We start from the raw sequence: 25,396 nt of genomic DNA, 5'->3' as shown, positions 1-25,396 counted from the left end.
CTCCCTCCATCCATCCCTCTCCCCATCCTTCCCTCTCCCCATCTTTCCCTCTCCCTCCATCCCTCTCCCCATCTTTCCCTCTCCCACCTTCCCCTCTCCCTCCATCCCTCTCCTCCTCCCACATTCCTCTCTCCCTCCCTTTCCCTCTTTCCCCTTATTGCTCCCTGTCCAACTTTCCCTTTGTGTCTCTCCATCCCCTCCCATCTTCCCCTATCTTTTCCCCTTCCCTCTTTTCCCTTTCCCTTCTTCCCCCTTCCTCCATTCCTCAGTTCTTCTTCCATCTTTCCCTCTTCTTTCTTCCCTCTGGACCAATGATTTGGCTGCAGTCTTTCAGCCTCCTGGATATCAAGGATCCTTTCCTGTTGAGAATTTCTGAAAGTGGGAGATGTCCCACATCTACCTTCCTCCCAGTCCCTGGACGTTGCTGGCTTCTTACTCCGGAGTGACTCCAGGTGTCAGTCCCTGGACCTCAAATTCTCGCCTCTGCCCTGGATGTGATCCCCAGCTGAGGTATGCCAGTGTCTTCGGACTCCATCCCATCCCTGAGTCCAGGGGTGTCCCGGAGTTTGTCACGGCTTGGGGAACAGCGAGCCCGGACCCAGCTGCTCCTGGCCCTGGGGGTGACTCAAATCGCACTGGGCTCAATGATTGTAGCTGTCAGCTTTGCTGCTCTGGCCATCACCAACTCTGCGAAGATCAGGCATTCGTGTCCGTTCTGGGCTGGATTCTCAGTAAGTACAGGCTATCATAATCAGTAATAGATCCTGAGTGTCTGTATTACACAATTACTGCATACCCCCTGTATCTTGTAACTTCTACACATCCTGTGTGTGTGTTGCATTATTACAATGGGTTCTGCGTGTATGTGTGTGTATTGCACTATTCCAACAGTTTCTGTGTGTGGGTGTGGGTGTGTTTGGTGCACTATTGCAAACACACCGGCACAGGACCTGTTGTATGTGTATTTGTGTATTGCACCATTGCAATGCATTGTGCGTGTGTGCAAGTGTTTTGCACCATTACAGTGGGCCCTATGTGTGTGTGTGTATTGCACTATTACAATGGACCCTGTGTGTGTGTGTCTATTGCACTATTACAATGGGCCCTGTGTGTATGTGTGTGTGTTGTACGATTACAATGGGTCACGTGTGTGTGTGTATTGCACTATTACAATGGGCTCTGTGTGTGTGTATTGCACTATTACAATGGGCCCTGTGTGTGTGTGTATTGCACTATTACAATGGGTCCCGTGTGTGGGTGTGTGCATGTGTGTGTGTGTTGCACTATTGCAATGGATTCTGTGTGTGTGTGTGTGTGTATTGCACTATTACAAAGGGCCCGGTGTGAGTGCATGTGTGTGTCTTGCACTATTATAATGGGCCCTGTGTGTGTGTGTATTGCACTATTACAATGGGCCTTGTGTGTGTGTGTATTGCACTATTACAATGAATTGTGTGTGTGTGTTTGTTTGTTGCACCATTACAATGGGTCGTGTGCATATGTATTGCACTATTAGAACGAGTCCTGTGTGTGTGTTGCACTATTACAATGGGCCGTGTGTGTGTGTGTATTGCACTATTACAATGGGCCCGGTGTGTGTATTGCACTATTACAGTGGGCTCTGTGTGTGTATTGCACTATTACAATGGGTTGTGTGTGTGTGTATTGCACTATTACAATGGGCCCGGTGTGTGTATTGCACTATTACAGTGGGCTCTGTGTGTGTATTGCACTATTACAATGGGCCGTGTGTGTGTGTGTATTGCACTATTACAATGGGCCCGGTGTGTGTATTGCACTATTACAGTGGGCTCTGTGTGTGTATTGCACTATTACAATGGGTTATGTGTGTGTGTGTATTGCACTATTATAATGGGTCCTGTGTGTGTGTATTGCACTATTATAATGGGTCCTGTGTGTGTGTGTATTGCATCATTATAATGGGTCCTGTGTGTGTGTGTATTGCATCATTATAATGGGTCCTGTGTGTGTGTGTATTGCATCATTATAATGGGTCCTGTGTGTGTGTGTATGGCACTATTATAATGGGTCCTGTGTGTGTGTGTATTGCACTATCATAATGGGTCCTGTGTGTGTGTGTGTGTGTGTGTAATGCACTATTATAATGGGTCCTGTGTGTGTGTGTGTGTGTGTGTGTGTGTGTAATGCACTATTATAATGGGTCCTGTGTGTGTGTGTGTGTGTAATGCACTATTTTAATGGGTCCTGTGTGTGTGTGTGTGTGTGTGTGTGTGTGTATATTGCACTATTATAATGGGCCGTGTGTGTGTGTATTGCACTATTACATTAGGTTGTGTGTGTGTGTGTATTGCACTATTACATTAGGTTGTGTGTGTATTGCACTATTACATTAGGTTGTGTGTGTATTGCACTATTACATTAGGTTGTGTGTGTATTGCACTATTACATTAGGTTGTGTGTGTATTGCACTATTACAATGGGTCCTGTGTGTGTGTGAAGAGAGTTGCACTGTTAAAGCAGAGGCTGAGGACTTGCTATGATTGCAGCCTCCTCATATCTACACTGGGCGCTTACCCAATCAGTCATTCATTTCATTTTTATGATAGGACTTAGTAGCTGAGTTATAAAAGCCAAATTAATAATGTATATTGGGTTTTCTTTTTTCCTTCCTGCTTTCTCATCCTGTTCTCTTCACTTTGTATCGCTGATAAAAGACTTTTTGTCAAAGCTTTTTGTCTTGGACTCATCAGGACACTTTGCAAGTATACCAATGTCAGGGGAAGCAACAAATTTATACTGTATGAGAAAAGAGTGCTGATTGATTGGCCAGTGGACTCTGATTGGTAGAGGTGTTGCCATGGAGAATGCACCAGTTGATGGTGACTGACAGTTAACTGCCAAGCATTGTTTGAAATTTAAACCAGGTAGCTTGACTCTGATTGGTCAAGACATTGCCCTGGGGAACGAACCAGCGAATGGCTGTCACTTATTTTGTGTAGCGGAAACAGGCACAATGTGTGTACATGTTCTTTCTGTCTGCAAACAACAGGGCCCTGTGTATTAATATGTTTAGCTTCCAGTGCACACAAATGCGCCACATAGCGAGCCCAACTGACAATCCTAAATTGGTTGTCAGTGTAATTCTTAGCACACTGAGGATTATTTAGCAAATGTTGTCCATTCACGGAATCACATCTAATGATGGGCATTGTGTTTTAAGTTTTGCAAGCACGGGCTGGTTGGGTACAGTCTGTATCTTGCCCATTGCGAACAGCGGCTGGGACATGCTGTTTGATACGATCCTCCACTCTTTGGGACGTATGACTTACATACCTAGCCTCATGCCAGCACTGAAATTCATATACCACATTACTCATTTGTGTGATAGGCAGAACATCCTTTTGGCTTGACAGCAGCATCCTGTTAGTGACAAGTACCACAGGCTGAAAATGACAACCTTGGGCCCGTTTATGAGTTTGCGTGACGTACAACTCGAGATGATCTGATCAGGGTAGCCAAAACGGCCCTGAAAAGTGTCCAGTCCACCTCAGATTGTGGAAGGGCAAGGTATCTCACGAAATTGAGAAACAGACGAAACCAGCTGTTTCACACTGTGTGGCAGTTAACTGTCAGCCACCATCAACTGGTGCATTCTCCATGGCAACACCTCTACCAATCAGAGTCCACTTGTCAACCAATCAGCACTCTCTTCTCATACAGTTTGAAGTTGTTGTTTCCCCAGACATTGTTATTCTTACGATTGTCCTGATCAGTGCAGGATGAAAAACTTCGACAAAACATACCTTTCTTTTAGCAATACGTAAGTTCTTCACTTTTTCCTGGGAGGAGTGGGTTCTTATGTACAGGGAGCTTTATTCTGTACCTAACCCCATGCTGTACCTGTCCTGGGATTGTCTGATGGGGACAGTGTAGAGGGAGCTTTACTCTGTATCTAACCCCGTGCTGTACCTGCCCTGGGAGTGTTTGATGGGGACAGTGTAGAGGGAGATTTACTCTGTATCTAACCCCATGCTGTACCTGTCCTGGGAGTGTCTGATGGGGACAGTGTAGAGGGAGCTTTACTCTGTATCTAACCCCGTGCTGTACCTGTCCTGGGAGTGTTTGATGGGGACAGTGTAGAGGGAACTTTACTCTGTATCTAACCCCGTGCTGTACCTGTCCTGGGAGTGTTTGATGATCAGACTGCGTGTTGATTTTAAGTATTACATTGATGTACCCTTCACCTTGACAAGTCTATAAATATTGATGGTTGTAGGCTGCTCTGAGGTTTATCAGTTGAGAACCCTGTAATATTGCACATCCCTTCTCTGTCACCACCCTCCGTTGAATATGGTTTGCCTTTTGCTACTGTTCTGCTGTATTTTCTCTTCCTGTTTTCAGGCAGATCAATAAAGAATTTTGCTGGCTTTTAGGATGTAGAGTTGGGTTACAGAGAGATAAGGAATTGAATGTCAGCCTCAGCACAAACGCATTACTGCAGAGCTATGTGTGGCTGAGGTTAAAACTGCTGCATCTGCTGCTTCTAATATTAGCAGCAACTCTGTTCCTGTAACCTACACAGAGCTCAGCTGGGATCTTTCCCACTATCTTCAGAGCTGGGGTTTTGGGGGTGGGGATGGTGGTGGTGTGGTGGGTGCATTACAGTGAGCATTAACTCCTGCTTGCATGTGCTGTACATGTGGCTTAAGAGCATGCGCCTGGGTCTGTGCTTGTGTCAGGGTCCACTCATGCATCTGGGGCGTGCAGTTGTGTTTGGGGCCTGCATGTATGTCTGGGGGCTTGCGCATGTGTTCCAGGGCCTGCGTGTATGTCTGGGGGCTTGCGCATGGGTTCCAGGGCCTGTGTGTATGTCTGGGGGCTTGCGCAAGAGTTCCAGAGCCTGCATGTATGTCTGGGGGTGTGTGCATGTGTTTGGGGCCTGCATATATGTCTGGGGGCATGGGTGTGTATTTCAGGGCCTGCATGTATGTCTGGGGGCTTGTGCGTGTGTTTCGGGGCCTGCGTGTATGTTTGGGGGCCTGTGTCTATGCCTGGGGGCGTCTGTGTGTGTGTTTCTGGGGCTGTGTGTGTGTGTGTGTGTGTGTGTGTCTGGGGCTGGGGCTGTGCATGTGTGTTTCAGGGCCTGCATGTTTATCTGGGGTCATGCGTGTGTGTCTGAGGTGTGTGCGTGTTAGGGAGAATATGCCTGGGTATATGTGTTTGTCTGGACGAATCTGCCTAGGGCTATGTGTGTGTGTGTTTGGGATGTTGGTTTGTTTCAGTATCTATGTGTACTGTGTGTATAGTGGTCTGTGTCTGGATGCCTGTATCTTTATTTCTCTGCCTTTATTTTATGTATTAAGTTTGAAATGCCTGTTCCACTCTAAACTCATACTTTGTAAGTACTCCTATTAATGAAAACGTAACCATTTTGTAAGTTACGATGCTGAAAGTTGAAGTATAGATACATTGCTTAAAGAGACCAAGGCCAGTTGGTGTTTTATTGCTAACAACTGCTGACTGAACGTGAACTGGCCGGGAATCTGCAGAAACTTTCTTCATTCAATTCCAGTCTAGTTGATCCCAGGCTGTTGTTCATCTGCAGTGAATTGACTCTGTGGATGACAGGGACAGTACACTAACAGACAGCTGAACGACACACTGGGGTTTACTTGGCATGGTTCTTCCTTCCTGATACAACACATGGCCTCAGATTTACCCAGTCGGTTTTATTCTACTGCCCATCTGTCCTGAACCACTTTGCACGTAGTGCAGCTGTTGTATTGTTAGAACCACAGCCCATTCCCTATGGGGGTGGGAGGTTCTGTGGCTCTGTATTGCGGGGGTGTGGGAAGGGGCTGTCTGTACCTGGTGGGGTGGATGGAGGGTGTCTGTACCCAGGGAAGAGGGGAGTTCTGTATTGGGGGCAGGGGAGGGGTGGGGCGCTGTGTATCCTGGAAGGGTGGGGGAGAAGGGGGAGGGGCGGTGGGGATTGGAGGGGGTCTGTACTCAGGGTTGGGAGGGGGCTCTGTACCTGGGAGGGGGTGGGGTGCTGTGGTGGGGGTTGGAGGGGATCTGTCCCAGGAGTTGGGAGGGGGCTCTGTACATGGGGGGGGTGTCAGTGCACGTGGGAGGCTGGAGTGGTGTCTGTACCTGGAAGGGCATGGGGGGGGGTGGTGAAGGGGGTCTGTGCCCATGGGGGTGGGTAGCAGGAAGGGGAGCTCATGACCTGGGGTTGGAGGGGGGGATGGGAAGTTCAGTACACACGAGGGGTCGGGGGGTGGGGGCAGGTGTGTCTGTACCCAGGAGGTGTGGGGTGAGGGTGGGAGGGTCCCTGTACCTGGGTGGGGGGAGAAGGGATGGTCCCTACCCCAGGGGAGGAAGTTGTGTAGTTGGTGGGTGGGGTGGGGTGTGGGGTCAGTGAGGGTGGGTCTGCACTTGGGGGTGGAGGGATCTCTAGCCAGGGGGGAGGGGGTATCTGTACCTGGTGGTGGTGGAGTGGGTCTGTTCCTAGGGGCTGGGGCTCTGTACCTGGCAGTCGAGGAGGTGGTTTGGGGGCAGGGGAGGGTATTCTGTACTGGAGCACGTATTGGTTAGTCTACCCAATGTCATCAACCTATCGCCTTCCTTCTTATTGACAGGTGCTGCTGGCTGGGCTCATTGGAGTCATTTCTTGGAAACGGCCCCTCTCCCTCGTGGTAGGTGAACTACCTCAAACACCCGGACCACTCCTCTCATCACATCCCACCCCTAAACCCCCGTCCCCACATCACCCCTAAACCCCCCTCCCCACATCACCCCTAAACCCCTCTCCCCACATCACCCCTAAACCCCCGTCCCCACATCACCCCTAAACCCCGTCCCCACATCACCCCTAAACCCCCCTCCCCACATCACCCCTAAACCCCTCTCCCCACATCACCCCTAAACCCCCCTCCCCACATCACCCCTAAACCCCTCTCCCCACATCACCCCTAAACCCCCTTCCCCACATCACCCCTAAACCCCCCTCCCCACATCACCCCTAAACCCCTCTCCCCACATCACCCCTAAACCCCCCTCCCCAAATCACTGCTAAACCCCTCTCCCCACATCACCCCTAAACCCCCCACCCCTCCCCACATCACCCCTAAACCCCCCCACCCCTCCCCACATCACCCCTAAACCCCCCTCCCCACATCACCCCCTACCCCTCCGCACACGACCCCTAAAACCTCCCCCACCCCTCCTCACACCACCCCTAAAAACCCCTACCCCTCCCCACACTACCCCTAAAACCCCCTACCCCTCCCCACATCACCCCTAAAACCCCCTACCCCTCCCCACATCACCCCTAAAACCCCCCTACCTCTCCCCACATCACCCCTAAAACCCCCTACCCCTCCCCACATCACCCCTAAAACCCCCGTCCCCTCCCCACACCACTCCTAAAACCCCCCTACCCCTCCCCACATCACCCCTAAAACCCCCGTCCCCTCCCCACATCACCCCTAAAACCCCCCTACCCCTCCCCACATCACCCCTAAAACCCCCATTCCCTCCCCACACCATCCCTAAACCCCCTACCCCTCCCCACATCACACCCCACCCCTCCTCACACCACCCCCTATCCCTCCCCACACCACCCCTAAAACCCCCGACCCCTCGCTACACCACCCCTAAAACCCTCTGACCCCTCACCACCCCACCCCTCAAACCCCCTGACCTCTCCATCACCACATCCTACCTCTCCTCTCAATACCCCTCACCCTCCCCTCACCACCCCATCCCTCAAACCCCCAACCCCTTCCCTCACTACACCAACCCTCAATCCCCTAACTCTCCCCTCAACATCCTTCACCTCTCCTCTCACCCCTCCCCTAAAACCCCTCACCCCCCCTAAACACCCCTCACCCCATCTCAAAACCTCCTTCAACTTTCCCCTCAAAAACCCCCTTACACACTCCCCTCCCCTCACCCAGCCCACCACCCCAATGCCAACTCACCACCCCTCACCCACCCAACACCCCTCACCCGCCCAACACCAACCCTTGCACCAACCCACCCTTGTTTTACAGCGGGGCTGTGCGGCGTGCGCATTACACGGCGCCGTGTGGCGTGCGTTTTACACAGGGCTGTGCGGCATGCATTTTACAGAGGGACCATGCGCTCTGTGTTTTACACGGAGCTGTGCGGCATGCATTTTACATGGGACCATGCGGCGTGAGTTTTACACAGGGTCATGTGGTGTGCGTTTTAAACGGAGCCGTGCAGCTTGCATTTTACATGGCGCCGTGCGCTGTGTGTTTTACACTTGGCCCTGTGGTGTGCATTTTACATGGGGCCGGGTGGTGTGCGTTTTACACGTAGCCCTGCGGTGTGTGTTTTACACGGTTGTGCAGTGTACATTTTACATGTGGCGCAGTGGTGTGCGTTTTACACAGGGCCATGCAGCATGCGTTTTACACGGGTCCATGCAGCACGCGTTTTACACAGGGCCGGGCGGTGTACGTTTTACATGTGGCGCAGTGGTGTGCGTTTTACACAGGGCCATGCAGCATGCGTTTTGCACGGGTCCATGCAGCACGCGTTTTACACAGGGCCGGGCGGTGTACGTTTTACATGTGGCGCAGTGGTGTGCGTTTTACACAGGGCCATGCAGCATGCGTTTTACATGGGGCCAGGCGGCATGCATTTTACGCGGGGTCTGGTGGTGTGTGTTTTACACAGGGTTGTGCGGTGTGCGTTTCACATGGGGCCGGGCGGCATGCATTTCACACTGGGCCGGGCGGCGCGCGTTTTACAAAGGGCTGGGCGGTGTGTGTTTTACACGGGGCCTGGTGGTGTGTGTTTTACACAGGGTTGCGCGGTGTGCATTTTACACGGGGCCTGGTGGTGTGCGTTTTACACAGGGTTGTGCGGTGTGTGATTTATACGGGGCTGGGCGGTGTGTGATTTACACAGGGTTGTGTGGTGTGTGATTTACACGGGGTCCTGTGGCGCGCGATTTATATGGGGCCGTTTGGCGCGTGTTTGAGATGGGGCTGCGCAATGTGATTTATTCTCTCTCTCCCCACAGGTGACCTTTTTCACTCTACTCTCTGTTGTCTGCGTGATGCTCAGTCTAGCTGGTTCCATCCTCTCCTGTCAGAATGCTCAGACAGTGAAGTCACTGGAGGCCTGTCAGATGGTGCGTCTGCTCCCAGGGGTAGAGGAACGAGGGCCCGTGAATGGGTCAGTGGTAGAGGGGTGAGGGATGTGTGAATGGGTCAGTGGTAGAGGGGTGAGGGATGTGTGAATGGGTCAGTGGTAGAGGGGTGAGGGATGTGAATGGGTCAGTGGTAGAGGGGTGAGGGATGTGAATGTGTCAGTGGTAGAGGGATGAGGGATGTGAATGTGTCAGTGGTAGAGGGGTGAGGGATGTGTGAATGGGTCAGTGGTAGAGAGGTGAGGGATGTGTGATTGGGTCAGTGGTAGAAGGGTGAGGGATGTGAATGTGTCAGTGGTAGAGGGGTGAGGGATGTGAATGTGTCAGTGGTAGAGGGGTGAGGGATGTGTGATTGGGTCAGTGGTAGAGGGGTGAGGGATGTGAATGTGTCAGTGGTAGAGGGGTGAGGGATGTGAATGTGTCAGTGGTAGAAGGGTGAGGGATGTGTAAATGGGTCAGTGGTAGAGGGGTGAGGGATGTGATTGGGTCAGTGGTAGAGGGGTGAGGGATGTGAATGGGTCAGGGGTAGAGGGGTAAGGGATGTGTGAATGGGTCAGTGGTAGAGGGGTGAGGGATGTGTGAATGTGTCAGTGGTAGAGGGGTGAGGGATGTGAATGGGTCAGGGGTAGAGGGGTGAGGGATGTGTGAATGTGTCAGTGGTAGAGGGGTGAGGGATGTGAATGGGTCAGTGGTAGAGGGGTGAGGGATGTGAATGTGTCAGGGGTAGAGGGGTGAGGGATGTGAATGGGTCAATGGTAGAGGGGTGAGGGATGTGAATGTGTCAGTGGTAGAGGGGTGAGGGATGTGAATGTGTCAGTGGTAGAGGGGTGAGGGATGTGAATGTGTCAGTGGTAGAGGGGTGAGGGATGTGAATGGGTCAATGGTAGAGGGGTGAGGGATGTGAATGTGTCTGGTAGAGGGGTGAGGGATGTGAATGGGTCAATGGTAATGGGGTGAGGGATGTGAATGGGTCAATGGTAGAGAGGTGAGGGATGTGAATGGGTCAATGGTAGAGGGGTGAGGGTTGTGAATGGGTCAGTGGTAGAGGGGTGAGGGATGTGAATGGGTCAATGGTAGAGGGGTGAGGGATGTGTGAATGTGTCAGTGGTAGAGGGGTGAGGGATGTGTGAATGGGTCAGTGGTAGAGAGGTGAGGGATGTGAATGGGTCAGTGGTAGAGGGGTGAGGGATGTGAATGTGTCAGTGGTAGAGGGGTGAGGGATGTGAATGAGTCAGTGGTACAGAGGTGAGGGATGTGAATGGGTCAGTGGTAGAGGGGTGAGGGATGTGAATGAGTCAGTGGTACAGAGGTGAGGGATGTGAATGGGTCAGTGGTAGAGGGGTGAGGGATGTGAATGAGTCAGTGGTACAGAGGTGAGGGATGTGAATGGGTCAGTGGTAGAGGGGTGAGGGATGTGTGAATGGGTCAGTGGTAGAGGGGTGAGGGATGTGAATGGGTCAGTGGTAGAGAGGTGAGGGATGTGAATGTGTCAGTGGTAGAGGGGTGAGGGATGTGAATGAGTCAGTGGTACAGAGGTGAGGGATGTGAATGGGTCAGTGGTAGAGGGGTGAGGGATGTGTGAATGGGTCAGTGGTAGAGGGGTGAGGGATGTGTGAATGGGTCAGTGGTAGAGAGGTGAGGGATGTGAATGGGTCAGTGGTAGAGGGGTGAGGGATGTGAATGAGTCAGTGGTACAGAGGTGAGGGATGTGAATGTGTCAGTGGTAGAGGGGTGAGGGATGTGAATGAGTCAGTGGTACAGAGGTGAGGGATGTGAATGGGTCAATGGTAGAGGGGTGAGGGATGTGTGAATGGGTCAGTGGTAGAGAGGTGAGGGATGTGTGAATGGGTCAGTGGTAGAGAGGTGAGGGATGTGTGAATGGGTCAGTGGTAGAGAGGTGAGGGATGTGTGAATGGGTCAGTGGTAGAGAGGTGAGGGATGTGTGAATGGGTCAGTGGTAGAGGGGTGAGGGATGTGAATGGGTCAAGGGGCAGGAGTTGATGGGATGAGGGAGTGGGCGATACAGGGCAATGGGAGAGTGGTGCAGTAGAGAGCGGATTGTGGAGGATAAGGGGTGACCCGGGCTGTTCCTGTTGCTCATGGACAGTCGGGGAGGCAGCAAGTGACTAGAAATGCAGAGAGCCCATGGTGCAGGGAGGTGGGGTGGGTGGCTGAGCAATCAGCAAGTGACCATTTAACATGCTAACCCCCATCCTGCTCTCTCCCCCACTCTGTTCACATCGCACTCCCCATCATTCTCACTCTCCCCTCATCTCTCTCTCTTCTCAAAAATCTCTCTCCTCATTATCTCTCCTCATCTCTCTCTCTCTCCTCATCTCTCTCTCCCCATATCTCTCTCTCTCTCTCCTCACCTCTCTCTCTCCTCATCTCTCACTCATCTCTCTCTCTCCTCATCTCTCTCTCTTCTCATCTATCTCCCTCTCTCCTCATCTCTCTTCTCATCTATCTCCCTCTCTCCTCATCTCCCTCTCTCCTCATCTCCCTCTCTTCTCATCTCCCTCTCTCCTCATCTCCCTCTCTCTCTCTCTCTCCTCATCTCTCTCTCTCTTCATCTTTCTCTCTCTCCCCAAACCCGTCTCCTCATTTCTCTCCACCCCACCATCCCTGGCCTCCTCCTCCGTCCCCCTCCGTCTACCCCTCCTTCCCCTCCTCTATCTCCCCACTCCCTCACCCCCCGTCTCACTCTCCCTGTCTCCCTTGCCCTCTGCACCCCCCTCTTCCCCCTCTGTCCCTGCTTTCCCTCCCTCTGCCGCCGCTCTCCCTCCCTCCGACCCCGCTCTCCCTCACTCTGCCCCCCTCTCCCTCCCTCTGTCCCCTCTCTCTGCCCCCTCTCTCGGTCTGCCCCCACCCCCCTCGCTCTGCCCCCACCTCCCTCGCTCTGCCTCCACCTCCCTCGCTCTGCCCCCACCTCTCTCGCTCTCCCTCTCTCCTTCCCTCTGCTCCCCCTCTCCCTCTGCCTCCTCTCTCCCTCCCTCAACCCCTCTCTCATTCCCTCTGCCCCCCTCTCTCCCTCGCCCTTCCCCCCCTCGCTCTGCCCCCCTCTCTCCCTCCCTCTGCCCCCTCTTTCCCTCCCTCTCCCCCCTCTCTCTCTCCCTCTCCCCCTCTCTCCCTCTATCCCTCTCTCTCCCTCCCTCTTGCTCCTCTCTCCCTCCCTCTGCCACCCTCTTTCCCTCCCTCTGCTCCCTCTCTCCCTCCCTTTGCTCCCTCTCTCTCTCTCCCTCTCCCCCCTCTCTCCCTCCATCCCTCTCTCTCCCTCCCTCTTGCTCCTCCCTCCCTCTGCCACTCTCTTTCCCTCCCTCTTCCCCCTGTCTCCCTCCCTCTGCCCCCTTTCTCTCTCCCTCTCCCCCTCTCTCCCTCTATCCCTCTCTCTCCCTCCCTCTTGCTCCTCTCTCCCTCCCTCTGCCCCTTCTCTCCTTCGCTCTGCCCCCTCTCTCCCTTGCTCTGCCCCCTCTCCCTCCCTCTGCTCCCCCTCTCCTTCCCTCTGCTCCCCCTCTCCTTCCCTCTGCTTCCCCCTCTCCCTCCCTCTGCCTCCTCTCTCCCTCCCTTTGCCCCCTCTCTCCCTCCCTCTGCCCCCCCTCTCTCCCTCTGTGCCCCTCTCCTTCCCTCTGTGCCCCTCTCTCCTTCCCTCTGCCCCCTCTCTCTCTCCCTCTCCCTCTGCCCCCTCTCTCCCTCTCTCTCCCTCCCTCTTGCTCCTCTCTCCCTCCCTCTGCCCCCTCTCTCCCTCCCTCTGCCGCCCCCCTCCCTCTGTGCCCCCCCTCTGCCCCCTCCCTCCCTCCCTCTACTCCCATCTATCTCTCTCGCTCTCTTCTCTGAACAGATTGGTTTTGACCGAGAGGGTCTGTGCATGTGCTGTGACCGGGAGACGCAGCGGGACCGTCCCAAACTGTGTGGGGCACTCGGTGAGCTGCTCAAACTGCATCATTTCCAGGACTGTCGGACAGTTCGGATGGCACTGCGGGTAAGAGGGACCGGGACATCGGGAAATTGCTACAGTCATTATTAAGATGGTTATATCTGGATACTTAGAAAATCATAATGGGATCAGCTAGAGTCAATATGGTTTTGTGAGGGGGTAATCGTCTTTAACTAATTCATTAGAGTTCTTTGAGGAAGTTAGAAGTAAGGATGGATAAAGGGGAACCTGTAGATGTGGTATACTTAGATTTCCAAAAGGCATTTGATATAGTGCCACATCAAAGGTTATTACGCAAGATAAGAGCACTTGGTGTAGGTAACATATTAGCATGGATAAAGGATCGGTTAGCTAAGAGGAAGCAGAGAGTGGGGATAAATGGGTCTTTTTTGGGTTGGTAAGCTGTGATGAGTGGAATGCCACAGGGATCAGTGCTGGGGCCTCAGCTATTTATCATTTACATCAATAATTTGGATCAAGGGACCAAGATAAGTAAGAAAGTGAGTTGTCAAGAGGAGGTAGAGAGTTTGCAAAGCGATATAGACAGGTTAAGTAAGTGGGCAAAGCTTTGGCAGATGGATTATAGCATGGGTAAATGTGAACTTGTCCACTTTGGTAGGAAGAATAGAAAAACAGTATAGTATTTAGATGGAGAAATTGCAGAACTCGGTGGTACAGAGGGATCTGGGTCTCCTGGTACATGTGATTAGGAAGGCAAATGGAATGTTGGTGTTTATTGCGAGGGGAATGAAATATAAAAGCAGGGAAGTTTTACTGCAGCTGTACAGGGCCTTAGTGAGACCACATCTGGAATACTGTGTACAGTTTTGGTCTCCTTATTTGAAAAAGCATCTAACTGAGTTAGAAGTAGTTCCGAGAGGTTCACTCAGCTTATCCCTGGGATGAGGGATGTATCTTCAGAGGAAAGCTTGAACAGGTTGGGCCTACACCCCCATTGGAGTTTAGAAGAATGAGAGGTGATCTTATTGAAACACGTAAGATCCTGAGGGCACTTGACAGGGTGGATACCAGAAGGATGTTTCCACTCGTGGGAGAGAATAGAACGAGGAGACACAGTTTAAGAATAAGAGCTTTACTGTTTAATACAGAGATGATGTTATGAGACAGCCTTTCGGTAAAGCTGAGTTATTTAAAAATCCCAGAGGGAAACTTTAAACAACTGTCATAACCTATATTTTTAAGTGGTATGTTTGAGATGCAGCTCTAAATTCAGGAATCAGACCACCAGTTCTCAAGAGGTTTTATATTAAACTAAATGAAACATGTTATTAATTTACACAAGTTAAATATATACACATGGCTACAAATTACTACTATCATAACTTCTAACAAATTCCCAAACTAATCTCCATTAAGGCGACAGCAACCCACAGACTTAACCAGACACCAGGCAAAGCATTTTCACTGTACGAATTCAAAATAAGGTTCCTTTCACTTTGGTTCCTTTGCAGACACAGTGGTAGCTTACAGGCTTTGATCTTACATGGCCTCTGCCCTGAACACACAAAACTGTTGTCCTTAGACCTAGCACAGCTCATTGAATGTAAATTCTCATTGTATCACCAGCCTCTTCGAACTCCACCTCTTCTAACAATAAAACCCCTTTCATAGTAGCAATTTCATTGGTAATATAAATATATTGCTTTGTCTCTGCTAGCTAGGTGCCAAATTTCACCCCATTTCTTGAATGCTGTATTCAAAACATCTCAAAACTAGTGCACATCAAAGCACCCAGACTAGCTGGCTTTAATCCAATTAAGACACACCTGCAGACTAAACCTCTATTCTAAAAGAAAAATATTTTCCAATAATATTATATATATTATAGCTTCGTGACATCCCCTCCCTATCGGAAAATGAACCATCATAATTCTAAAAGTCGGCTTCATTTTAATAACCCATCTCACACTATCTCCTATACTCATTACATTACCAGATGCATGCATTAACATAACTATATATATATATATATATATATATATATACACAAGTCCTTGGTATCAACAGAAATCACTCCAGTTTAATGTCTAGGTTTTAAAAATGTCCCATTTTCCTTTAAGCTTCAAACTCTTGATAATGCACCCGTGAACAGATTTTCTCTTCCAACAATATGTATAATCCGTAGATTAAATGGTTGTAATAATAGACTCCATTTGAAAAGCCTTGCACTTTTGTCTCGAAATTTGTCCAAAAACATCAAAGGATTAGGGTCTGTATAAACAATCATTTCTGATGAATTGTTTGCAACATAAATTTCAAAATGCTGCAACGCTAACACCAAACTCAAAGGGCTGAATTTTCCCAGAATTGCACTAAGTGCGGTAGCGGGCGGGTAAAATGGAGTCCTACCCGCTGACGAAAATGGCGGGTTTTCACCCCGTATCTTCCCGACCCCGCAAAACACGCCATTTCCATGGCGGGCGGGCTCTCATTCGCCTGCTTGCCTTCACCCCGCTGTTGCATCACACTGGCTGCCATCTTTAAAAGGCAGCCGCCAGCAAAGCGCTCATCGCCACCAGCTCACCACCGCTGCCTGGGAGACACGGCCAGCAAAGGCAAAAAGACTGCAGCCCCCACCCAGCTTCAACGACGGGTTCGTTGAGTGACTGCTGGATGCCGTGGAGGCCCGACGGGATTTGCTGTACCCCCCGCTCTGGCCGCAGGGTGGGCAGCAATGCCACCAACCCAGCTTGGGAGGCGGTGGTCAGTGCAAACACTCAGCAGAGGAGGACAGCCACCCAGTGCCGCAAAAGGATGAATGATCCCCTCCGCTCCACCAGGGTAAGTCACTCTTTTCATCACTCCCAACTCTCACACTCACAAACCCATCACACACCCACAGGGCCCTCACTCACTGCCAGTGCAAGGGACATCACCATTTACTCTCTCACACTCACCGTCATTGTCCTCATCCCGTCCATGGGACCACTCACCACCCACACAGGCCAGGCATACTTATCATCTGGCCTGGCAGGCATCCTGATACACTCTCCTCACCTCTATCCATGCAGGACAAACTGGCTCACAACAGGAGGAAAAGGTCGCAGACAGGTGGAGGGATGCCGGAATTCAAGGTTCTGACAGAATTTGAAAATAGAGCCATCCAGCTGGCCGGTGATGACCAGGACCAGGCGCTGCTCTACCAAGTGAGGATCCAGCAGTGCAACATCCATCAGACAACCATGCTGTGAGTAATGTGTCCTCTTTCACAGGCCACTGCCAGGCACTAATTATCTCCCTTTGCTTCCGCAGGCACATCTGGGAAGCAGCCGACAGAGTCCACAACCCAGGGCCTCCAATCAAGCTCTGAAGAAACCTCTGAAGAGGAATCTGGAGGCGCCCTCCCTGAAGTCCCATCACAGCGCTCACCCACACCCTCCACCAGTGCAGAGACAGATACCTCGGTGGGACCTAGCTTTAGAATAGCCTCAGGATCACAATCTGGTGAGCACATTGCACTTTCTGATCCACAGCAGACGGAGGCAGGGACTTCCCATGTCCCCGGCACTCGGAGGACTGCTGGAGGCCAGAACGTTGCTGAGTCCAAGTCAGATGACGAGCCTCTGGACTTGGTCATGTCACAGTTGCTGGAGCTGCTAAGGCAAACTCGGGAGCATCAGGAAGGGATGTCCGCTGCACCCCTCAGATTGCAAAGCATGATGGAGCAGTCTGTCCGTCTTCAGGTTGAGGTGATAGCGCCGGCTTTGCAACACACGGAGGTCAACACTGGCAGGATAGCAGCCGCCATGGAGACCTTGGTCCAGGACATCACTCCTGCATTGCTGTGTGGGCTGAACTCCATCACTCCATCACTGATGCCATAGTTGGCCTCCAACTGTGTATGTGAAAGGATTTGCTGGGCAGCTCGATCTCACTCCAACTACCCCTTCCACTCACGGAATCAACCAAGAGCTCTCAGGCACCCACAGGGAGGAGGATCAGCAGATGCAAACTCCAGGGCCATCCACCAGGTGACTCTGGGAGTGACCGGCCCATCTGACTCCCCTCTTCCAGTGACCTCCGCAGGTCCAGCTTCACAGGCCGAGGAGGGTGCCACTGCCACACAGCAGGACCCTGAAAGCCAGCTGGGGCCCTCCAAGTCTCAGTCCTCCAGAGGACGCCCACCGAAGTCATCATAGTCAGGGCATCACAGTTAGCAGGCTGCCTCCACCTTCACTGTAGCAGCAGGGTTAGGAAAGTTCAGGAGAATTAGTCGCGCAGCCTGGGCACGGGTGTTAATCACTTGTACTTAATGTTCACTATTGTCAGTAAATTCCCAAGAATGTCTCCCTGCCTATGGCTCCTTGTTCTGATGAGCAGTGTTCTTGTCACTCAGATGTGAAAACTTTCTGTACAAGATAAAAGGCAGGTGTCTCAGTCCAGGGCCTCTTCCCTGTGCTCTGTGCGGCCTTCAGACCACAGTGATGGTCCAGCCTCTCACTCCCTGGAAACATTACTGATGCCTGCACCTCGGCGGTGCTGGTCATTGCTGCCAGAATGTAGTGTGTGCTCTCAGCACCTTTAAGGTGGGGCTGGCCCCCATCACACCAGCATCTGCGACCAGTGATGCTGTGCACCAGCTCCTGAAGGGCTGAGATGCTGAAGGCGGACACAGCATCAGATGTGTCTAAAGCTTCATGGCTGCATCTCTGAGATGGCCCTGATCACAGAGCGCAAGCGAGCTGCCCTCGGCCAGACAGGAGTCAGACATTCTCAGAGGCCATGTGAAGATCTATGGACTGTCCTCATTGCATGTTGTCATCATCCTCCTGTGATCGAGCGATGATTAGGGCCTCCACTGCCTCTCCATGACAGGAGCATTCTCACAGAGGGTATTGGCGCTGCCATAAGCCAGACTCAAGTCAACCATTCACAACTGTGATGTGAGGATCTAAGGGGACACCTCACTGCATGTCGTCATCATCCTCCACAAATCTGAAGTTATGAAGGCTTCCCGAGTGCGCCTGCCTCGTCCGGCCAGTGCGAGAGCCTCATCCCCATCGTCGTCACCACCGAGGACCCCCTCACCCTCATCCCCATCAGCGTCATCCTCATTGGAGGAGACATGCAAATCCTCCAGCTCCTCACCCTGTTGCAGCGGCAGGTTGTAAAGGGCGCAGCAGATGACGACGATGCGTGACACCCTCTGTGGACTGTATTGCAGGGCTCCACCAGACTGGTCCAGGCACTGGAACCTCATCTTCAGCATCCCGATGGTCTGCCCCACCAAGTTGCGAGCTGCTGCATGAGCCTCATTATGGCGTCGCTCTGCTGCAGTCTGAGGCCGCCGCACAGGTGTCATCAGCCACGGCCTCTGCGGGTAGCTCTTGTCCCCGAGGAGCCAACCCTGCAGCCTCTGTGGACCCTGGAAGACTGCAGGGATCTGCAAACGACTCAGGGTGTAGGTGTTGTGCACACTCCCTGCAGAATGCATTTCTGGTGGTCGCATTGCATCTGCACATTCAGTGAGTGGAAGCCCTTGTGGTTGATGAAGTCCACTGAGTGTAGCGATGGAGACCTGAGCGCCACATGAGTGCAGTCAATCGCACCCTGCACCTGTGGGAATCCTGAGATCAGGGCGTGCATCCTCCACAATGCTTGCATGGGCGGGCAGGCTAGGAGCCTGACCCCTATCATATCACTGTGACTGCGCCTAATCTGTCTTAGTTACAGAGGCATGGTCAGTTTATACAGGTGTCCCTAATGCGCGGGCACTGCCCTGGCTTACCCTGCCCCCCACCTGTGAGCGGAATGCAGTGCCAGGGCAACACTTGACACCCCCCCGTCGTCAGCAGTCGCCTCTGAGGCTGGCCAGCACTTGCCCCCAGACACCCCCACCCCTCAGCAGTCGCCTGCGGGGCCAGGCATCAGTTTCCCCCATCCCCCCCCAGCACCCCTAAGTCTTGTAAGCAACAGGCGAGCTGTGGAGAACGCTGCTGCTCACTCACCTCAGTTCCCCCATAGTGAAGGCCGCCAAGTGCACGTTGCCTACGTGCTGTTGTGAAACACGTCGGCGTGTTTTCCCGCTGATGTGGACGGATGATACAGCGGGGTTCCCGGAGCCCAGCAAGATGACCTTTTAATTATATGCTAATGTATTACAATTAGCTCCTTGCTGACCGATGGCGGGAAAGGTGGCCTGCCGTTGGCGGGCTGAGCGGAAGATCGCGACCTGCCTTCATGCCGTCGTGAAGTGGGTCCCACCATATTTTCTGCGCACACCACCTATCACACCCACCACCAGCGGGCTCAGAAAATTCCACCCAAAGTCTCTTTCTCGATCGTCGAATATCTTCTCTGTTGTACATACAGCTTCCGTGAAAAATACTCTATCGGTTTTTCAATTCCAGTGCCATCTTCTTGTAACAGTACAGCCCTAGTGCCTATATCACTTGCATCAATGGCCAACTTGAATTGCTTGGCATAACTGGGTACTGCCAACACTGGTGTCGTAGTTAATACAGTTTTCAAACTATCGAATGACTTCTGACACTCCAGTGTCCATTGAAACTTCTTGTTTTTTAATAGTTCAGTCAGTGGAGCAACCACTTGGCTAAAATTTGGTACAAATTTCCGGTAAAACCCACTCATGCCCAGAAATCTCAAAGCTTCTCGTTTTGTTGTAGGCACTGGGTCCACGATAGCCTTGACTTTCACATCTCTCAGAGACACCTTACCATGTCCAATGGTGTGGCCTAGATACGTAACTTGCGCTTTTGCAAATTCACTTTTAGCCAAGTTCATCACCAAATTAGCTTCTTGTAGTCAAGTAAATAATTCTTCCAGATGCTGTAAATGCTCCTCCCACATTTCACTGAAAACTATTAGATCATCAATATAAACAGCACAATTGCTTAGACCCGCAATTACTTTGTTTGTCAGTCTTTGAAACATCGCAGGTGCATTCTTCATACCAAATGGCAGTGACTTTAAACTGATATAGTCCACTTGGCGCTACGAAAGCTGATATCTCCTTTGCTCTCTCCGACACTGGTACCTGCCAATATCCTTTTAGCAAGTCAATCTTTGTGATGAATTTTGATTGTCCCACTTTCTCAATGCAATCCTCCAACCGTGGTTTGGGATATGAATCCGCTTTTGTCACCTCATTCACCTTTCGAACAGTCTTTGTGTTCCATCCGGTTTCGGTGCCAGTACAACTGGTGAACTCCAGTTACTGCAACTAGACTCAATGCTATCATTTTGAAGCATGAAATCAATTTCTTTTTGTACTTGTGATAACTTTGCCGGATTTAATCTACAAGGTTGTTGCCTTATTGAAGATGGCATTTCTATACATACATCATGTAAAGCTAAATGCATCTTTCCCAAATTATTTCCACAAATAGATTTGTGTGACTGCAAAAGCTTTTCCGAATCACTTTGACATTTGCTTGGAAGGGAATTCAATATTTCATTTAAATTTTCAAGCACCCCCCTCATTATCCAATTTGATTAGAGGAAAACCAGTTTCAGAACCCTGCACTTCTACCTCTTTCTCATCTTCCACCATCACTAACACCTCTTTTTGTTCCTCTTCCCTGTCAAAGTACTTTTTAAGCATATTTACATGACACACCCTCTGCTTCTTTCTTCTATCTGGAGGATTTATTAAATAACTTACTTCACTCAACCTCTTTTCAACCTTGTAAGACCCACTAAATCTTGCATTTAATGAATCACCTAGTAATGGTAACAAAACTAGTACTTTCTCCCCAGAAACAAAGCTGCGAGTTTTAGCTTTCTTATCTGCCTTGACTTTCGTCACTTGCTGTAATGTCTTTAAATGTTCCCTAACCAGCTCACATGCTCTGTTCAATCTTTCCCTGAAATTTGATACATAATCCAGGAGAGTAGTTTCTGAATTTGATCCACCAATTTCTCATGAATCAATTTCAGTGGTCCCCTTACCTCATGACCATAAACTAGTTCAAAAGGGCTAAAACCAATCGATGCATTAGGAGCGCCTCTAATAGCAAATAACAAAAATGTAATTCCTGTATCCCAATCCTGTGCATTATCTTGACAATACGCTCTTACCATAGTTTTTAAAGTTTGCTGCCATCTTTCCAAAGCTCCTTGTGACTCCAGATGAAAAGCTGTTGACTTAAACTGTTTTATCCCCAAACTGTTCATTACTTCCTTAAACAGCTGTGACATGAAATTTGACCCCTGATCTGATTGTATTTCCTTAGGTAAACCGCATCTGGTAAAAATTGTAATTAGCTCCTCCATAAACACCTCAGTTGTAATATTTCTTAAAGGTATCACTTCAGGAAACCTGGTAGACACATCCATTATTGTCAATAAATATTGATTTCTACTTTTAGTCTTAGGGAGGGGTCCTACACAATCAATCACGGCCCTGGTAAAAGGTTCTTCAAATGCTGATATTGGAATTAAAGGCACCGGCTTAATCGCTGCTTGTGGTTTTCCTGTTTTTGACATGTATGACAGGTTCTACAGAATTTGACTACATCCCTATGCAATCCTAGCCGAAAAAATACCTCCGTATTTTTTCCTGTGTTTTCCTAATTCCTAAATGTCCCCCCACTGGAATTCCATGAGCAATCCCCAGAATCTCATTTCTCTACCCTAATGGGATAACAATCTGATGCACTTCCCTCAAGCTTTCATTTGCTGAGACATGATCCGACCTCCACTTTCTCATTAAAACACCTTCCCGAAGGTAATAACATACTGGAATACATTTTGCTCCTGTTTCTGAATAAGCTTTCTGATATAACTGTTTTAATTGCAAATAATTTTTCTGTAACTCCACTAACCTCTTTGAGTTAAACATTTCAGCTGAACTATCCTGCATCCCTTCCTCCTGAACAATGTTATAAAATACAGTGCCAGCTAATTGGATTTCGACACCTTCTTCTTCCCTTTGAACTGCCTGCTTATCTCATTTGTCTTGTCCTTCCTTATGAGCCTTTGATCTCGTTACAACACAATTAGGAAACAATCCAGAATGCTCCCTCTGCAACACTTCTGTTGAAAACACTTCTACTGTTCTGCTCAACTACCATAGGCAACACCCATATTTGCGATCCAGCTACTTATTCAAGGCTGCGTTAGACAGATTTTTGATAGACGAGGGAGTCTAGGGCTATCAGCGGTGGGGGGTGGTGTCAGACAGGAAAGTGGAGTTGGAACCACAACCAGATCAGCCATGATCTTAGTGATTGGCGGAGCAGGCTTGAAGGGCTGAATAGCCAACTCCTACTCATAAGTCCGCTGTTCCTATGTTGGGACAGTTCAAAGCACTGACCCCGGGACAGGGACAGGGGCTGGAGCGCTGACCCTGGGACAGGGACAGGAGCGCTGACCCTGGGACAGGGACAGGAGCGCTGACCCCACCCCAGGACAGGGACAGGGACAGGGGCTGGAGCTCTGACCCTGGGACAGGGTCAGGGGCCGGAGCGCTGACCCCAGGACAGGGACAGGGGCTGGAGCGCTGACCCCGGGACAGGGACAGGGGCCGGAGTGCTGACCCCGGGACAGGGACAGGGGCCGGAGTGCTGACCCCGGGACAGGGACAGGGGCCGGAGTGCTGACCCCGACAGGGACAGGGGCCGGAGTGCTGACCCCGGGACAGGGACAGGGGCCGGAGTGCTGACCCCGGGACAGGGACAGGGGCCGGAGCGCTGACCCTGGGACAGGGACAGGGACAGGGGCCGGAGCGCTGACCCCAGGACAGAGACAGGGGCCGGAGCACTGACCCCGGGACAGGGACAGGGACAGGGGCCGGAGCGCTGACCCTGGGACAGGGATAGGGGCCGGAGCGCTGACCCAGGGACACGGGCCGGAGCACTGACCCCGGGACAGGGACAGGGGCCGGAGCGCTGACGCCGGGACAGGGACAGGGGCCGGAGTGCTGACCCCGGGACAGGGACAGGGGCCGGAGCGCTGACCCCGAGACAGGGACAGGGGCCGCAGCACTGACCCCAGGACAGAGACAGAGGCCGGAGCACTGACCCCAGGACAGGGGGCCGGAGCCCAGACCCCAGGATAGGGACAGTAGCCTGAGCACTGACCCCAGGACAGGGACAGGGGCTGGAACCCTGACCCCAGGACAGGGACAGGGGCCTGAGCACTAACCCCGGGACAGGGACAGGGAGCTGGAGTGCTGACCCAGGACAGTGACAGGGGGCTGGAGCACTGACCCAGGGACAGGGACAGGGGGCTTGAGCACTGACCCAGGGACAGAGGCAGGGGCCGGAGCATTGACCCCAGGACAGGGACAGGGGGCGGACCCTTGACCCCGGGACAGGGACAGGGGCTGGAGCACTGACCCCAGGACAGGGACAGGGGCCGGAGCACTGACCCTGGGACAGGGACAGGAGCCGGAGCACTGACCCCGGGACAGGGACAGGGGGCTTGAGCACTGACCCAGGGACAGAGGCAGGGGCCGGAGCGCTGACCCCGGGACAGGGACAGGAGCCGGAGCGCTGACCCCAGGACAGGGACAGGAGCCGGAGCACTGACCCCGGGACAGGGACAGGGGCCGGAGCATTGACCCCAGGACAGGGACAGGGGCCGGAGCACTGACCCCGGGACAGGGACAGGGGGCATGAGCACGGACCCAGGGTCAGGGGCCGGAGCCCTAACCCCGGGACAGGGACAGGGGCTGGAGCGCTGACCCACGGACAGGGGCCAGAGCGCTGACCCAGGGACACGGGCCAGAGCGCTGACCTCAGTCCAGGGACAGGGGCCGGAGGGCTGACCCCGGAACAGGGACAGGGGCTGGAGCGCTGACCCCGGGACAGGGATAGGGGTCGGTGCGCTGACCCCAGGACAGGGACAGGGGCCGGAGCACTGACCCCGGGACAGGGACAGGGACAGGGGCTTGGGCACTGTCCCCAGGACAGGAGCTGGAACATTGACTCCAGGATAGGGGTGTTCCTCTGTGTCACTCCCTGGTTTCAGGGAATGAGGTGTTTGTGTTGATGGTATTTCCTACTCCTTGTTTCTGTCTCTCAGGACCTGCTGTTTAGTGTGTGTGGACTCAGCATCCTGTCCACCATTATCTGCACCCTCTCCACTGTGATCTGCTGCATCCAGATGTTCACTGTCGATGTCCTGCACATTGTGAGTATTCAGTCAACATCACAGGGTCAAGAGGGGCGCAGTGGGAGATAGGAGGAAACAAGAAATAGGGTGTCTGAAAAACACACATTGGTACAAAGCACCAAAGTGTGTCTTGACACCATCTTCAGCTGCTTCATCAATGACCTTCCTTTCATCATAAGGTCAGAAGTGGGGATGTTCGCTGATGACTGCACAATGTTCAGCACCATTTGCGACTCCTCAGATACTGAAGCAGTCCATGTCCAAATGCAGCAAGACCTGGACAATATCCAGGCTTGGGCTGACAAGTGGCAAGTAACATTCACACCACACAAGTGCTTGGCAATGGCCATCTCCAACAAGAGAGAATCTAACCATTTCCCCTTGACATTCAATGGCATTACCATCACTGAATCCCCCACTATCAACATCTTGGGGGTTATCATTGACCAGAAACTGAATTGGACAAGCAATATAAATACTGTGGCTACAAGAGCAGGTCAGAGGCTAGGAATCGTGCGACGAGTAGCTCACCTCCTGACTCCCCAAAGCCTGTTCACCATCTACAAGGCACAAGTCAGGAGTGTGATGGAATACTCCCCGCTTGCCTGGATGAGTGCTGCTCCCACAACACTCAAGAAGCTCAACACCATCCAGGACAAAGCAGCCCACTTGATTGGTACCACATCCACAAACATTCACTCCCTCCACTACCGATGCACAGTAGCAGCAGTGTGTACCATCTAATAGACATGACCTCCCCTTAACAAAACCATGCTGACTGTCCTTGATTAATCCCTGCCTCTCCAAGTGTAGATTAATTCTGTCCCTCTGAATTGCTTCCCATAGTTTCCCCACCATTGAGGTTAGACTGACTGGCCTGTAGTTCCCTGGTTTATCCCTTCCTCCCTTCTTGAATAACGGTACCACATTGGCTGTCCTCCAGTCCTCTGGCACCTCTCCTGTGGCCAGAGAGGTATTGAAAATTATTGCCAGCACCCCTGCTATCTCCTCACTTGTCTCACTCAACAGCTTGGGATACATTTCATCCGGGCCTGGAGATTTATCTACTTTTAAGCCTGCCAGACCACTTAGAACCTTCTCCCTTTCTATGCTAATTTCTTTAATTATATCACAGTCTATCTGCCTGATCTCCATACCCACGTCGTCCCTCTCACTTGTGAACACCGACTCTA

At 51.8% G+C, this 25,396-nt stretch overlaps 1 protein-coding gene across 1 annotated transcript in view; it reads left to right on the top strand.

Moving 5' to 3' along the window:
- Nucleotides 1-270: 270 nt before the first annotated feature.
- Nucleotides 271-25,396, top strand: part of fam189b (family with sequence similarity 189 member B) — a 38,797-nt gene continuing 13,671 nt past the window's right edge. Inside the window, exons 1-5 of the mRNA XM_078534095.1 lie at nt 271-731; nt 6,624-6,680; nt 9,041-9,151; nt 13,008-13,148; nt 24,114-24,221. Coding sequence (XP_078390221.1) covers nt 513-731; nt 6,624-6,680; nt 9,041-9,151; nt 13,008-13,148; nt 24,114-24,221 — 636 coding nt within the window. The 5' untranslated portion in view covers nt 271-512. The remainder of the gene's footprint in view (nt 732-6,623; nt 6,681-9,040; nt 9,152-13,007; nt 13,149-24,113; nt 24,222-25,396) is intronic.

This window comes from Cetorhinus maximus, chromosome 36, assembly GCF_964194155.1.
Source record: "Cetorhinus maximus chromosome 36, sCetMax3.hap1.1, whole genome shotgun sequence".
In the NCBI taxonomy this organism is placed as follows: Eukaryota; Metazoa; Chordata; class Chondrichthyes; order Lamniformes; family Cetorhinidae; genus Cetorhinus; species Cetorhinus maximus.
Note: the sequence above shows the minus strand (reverse complement) of the source record. Positions and strands in the feature narration are given on the sequence as shown.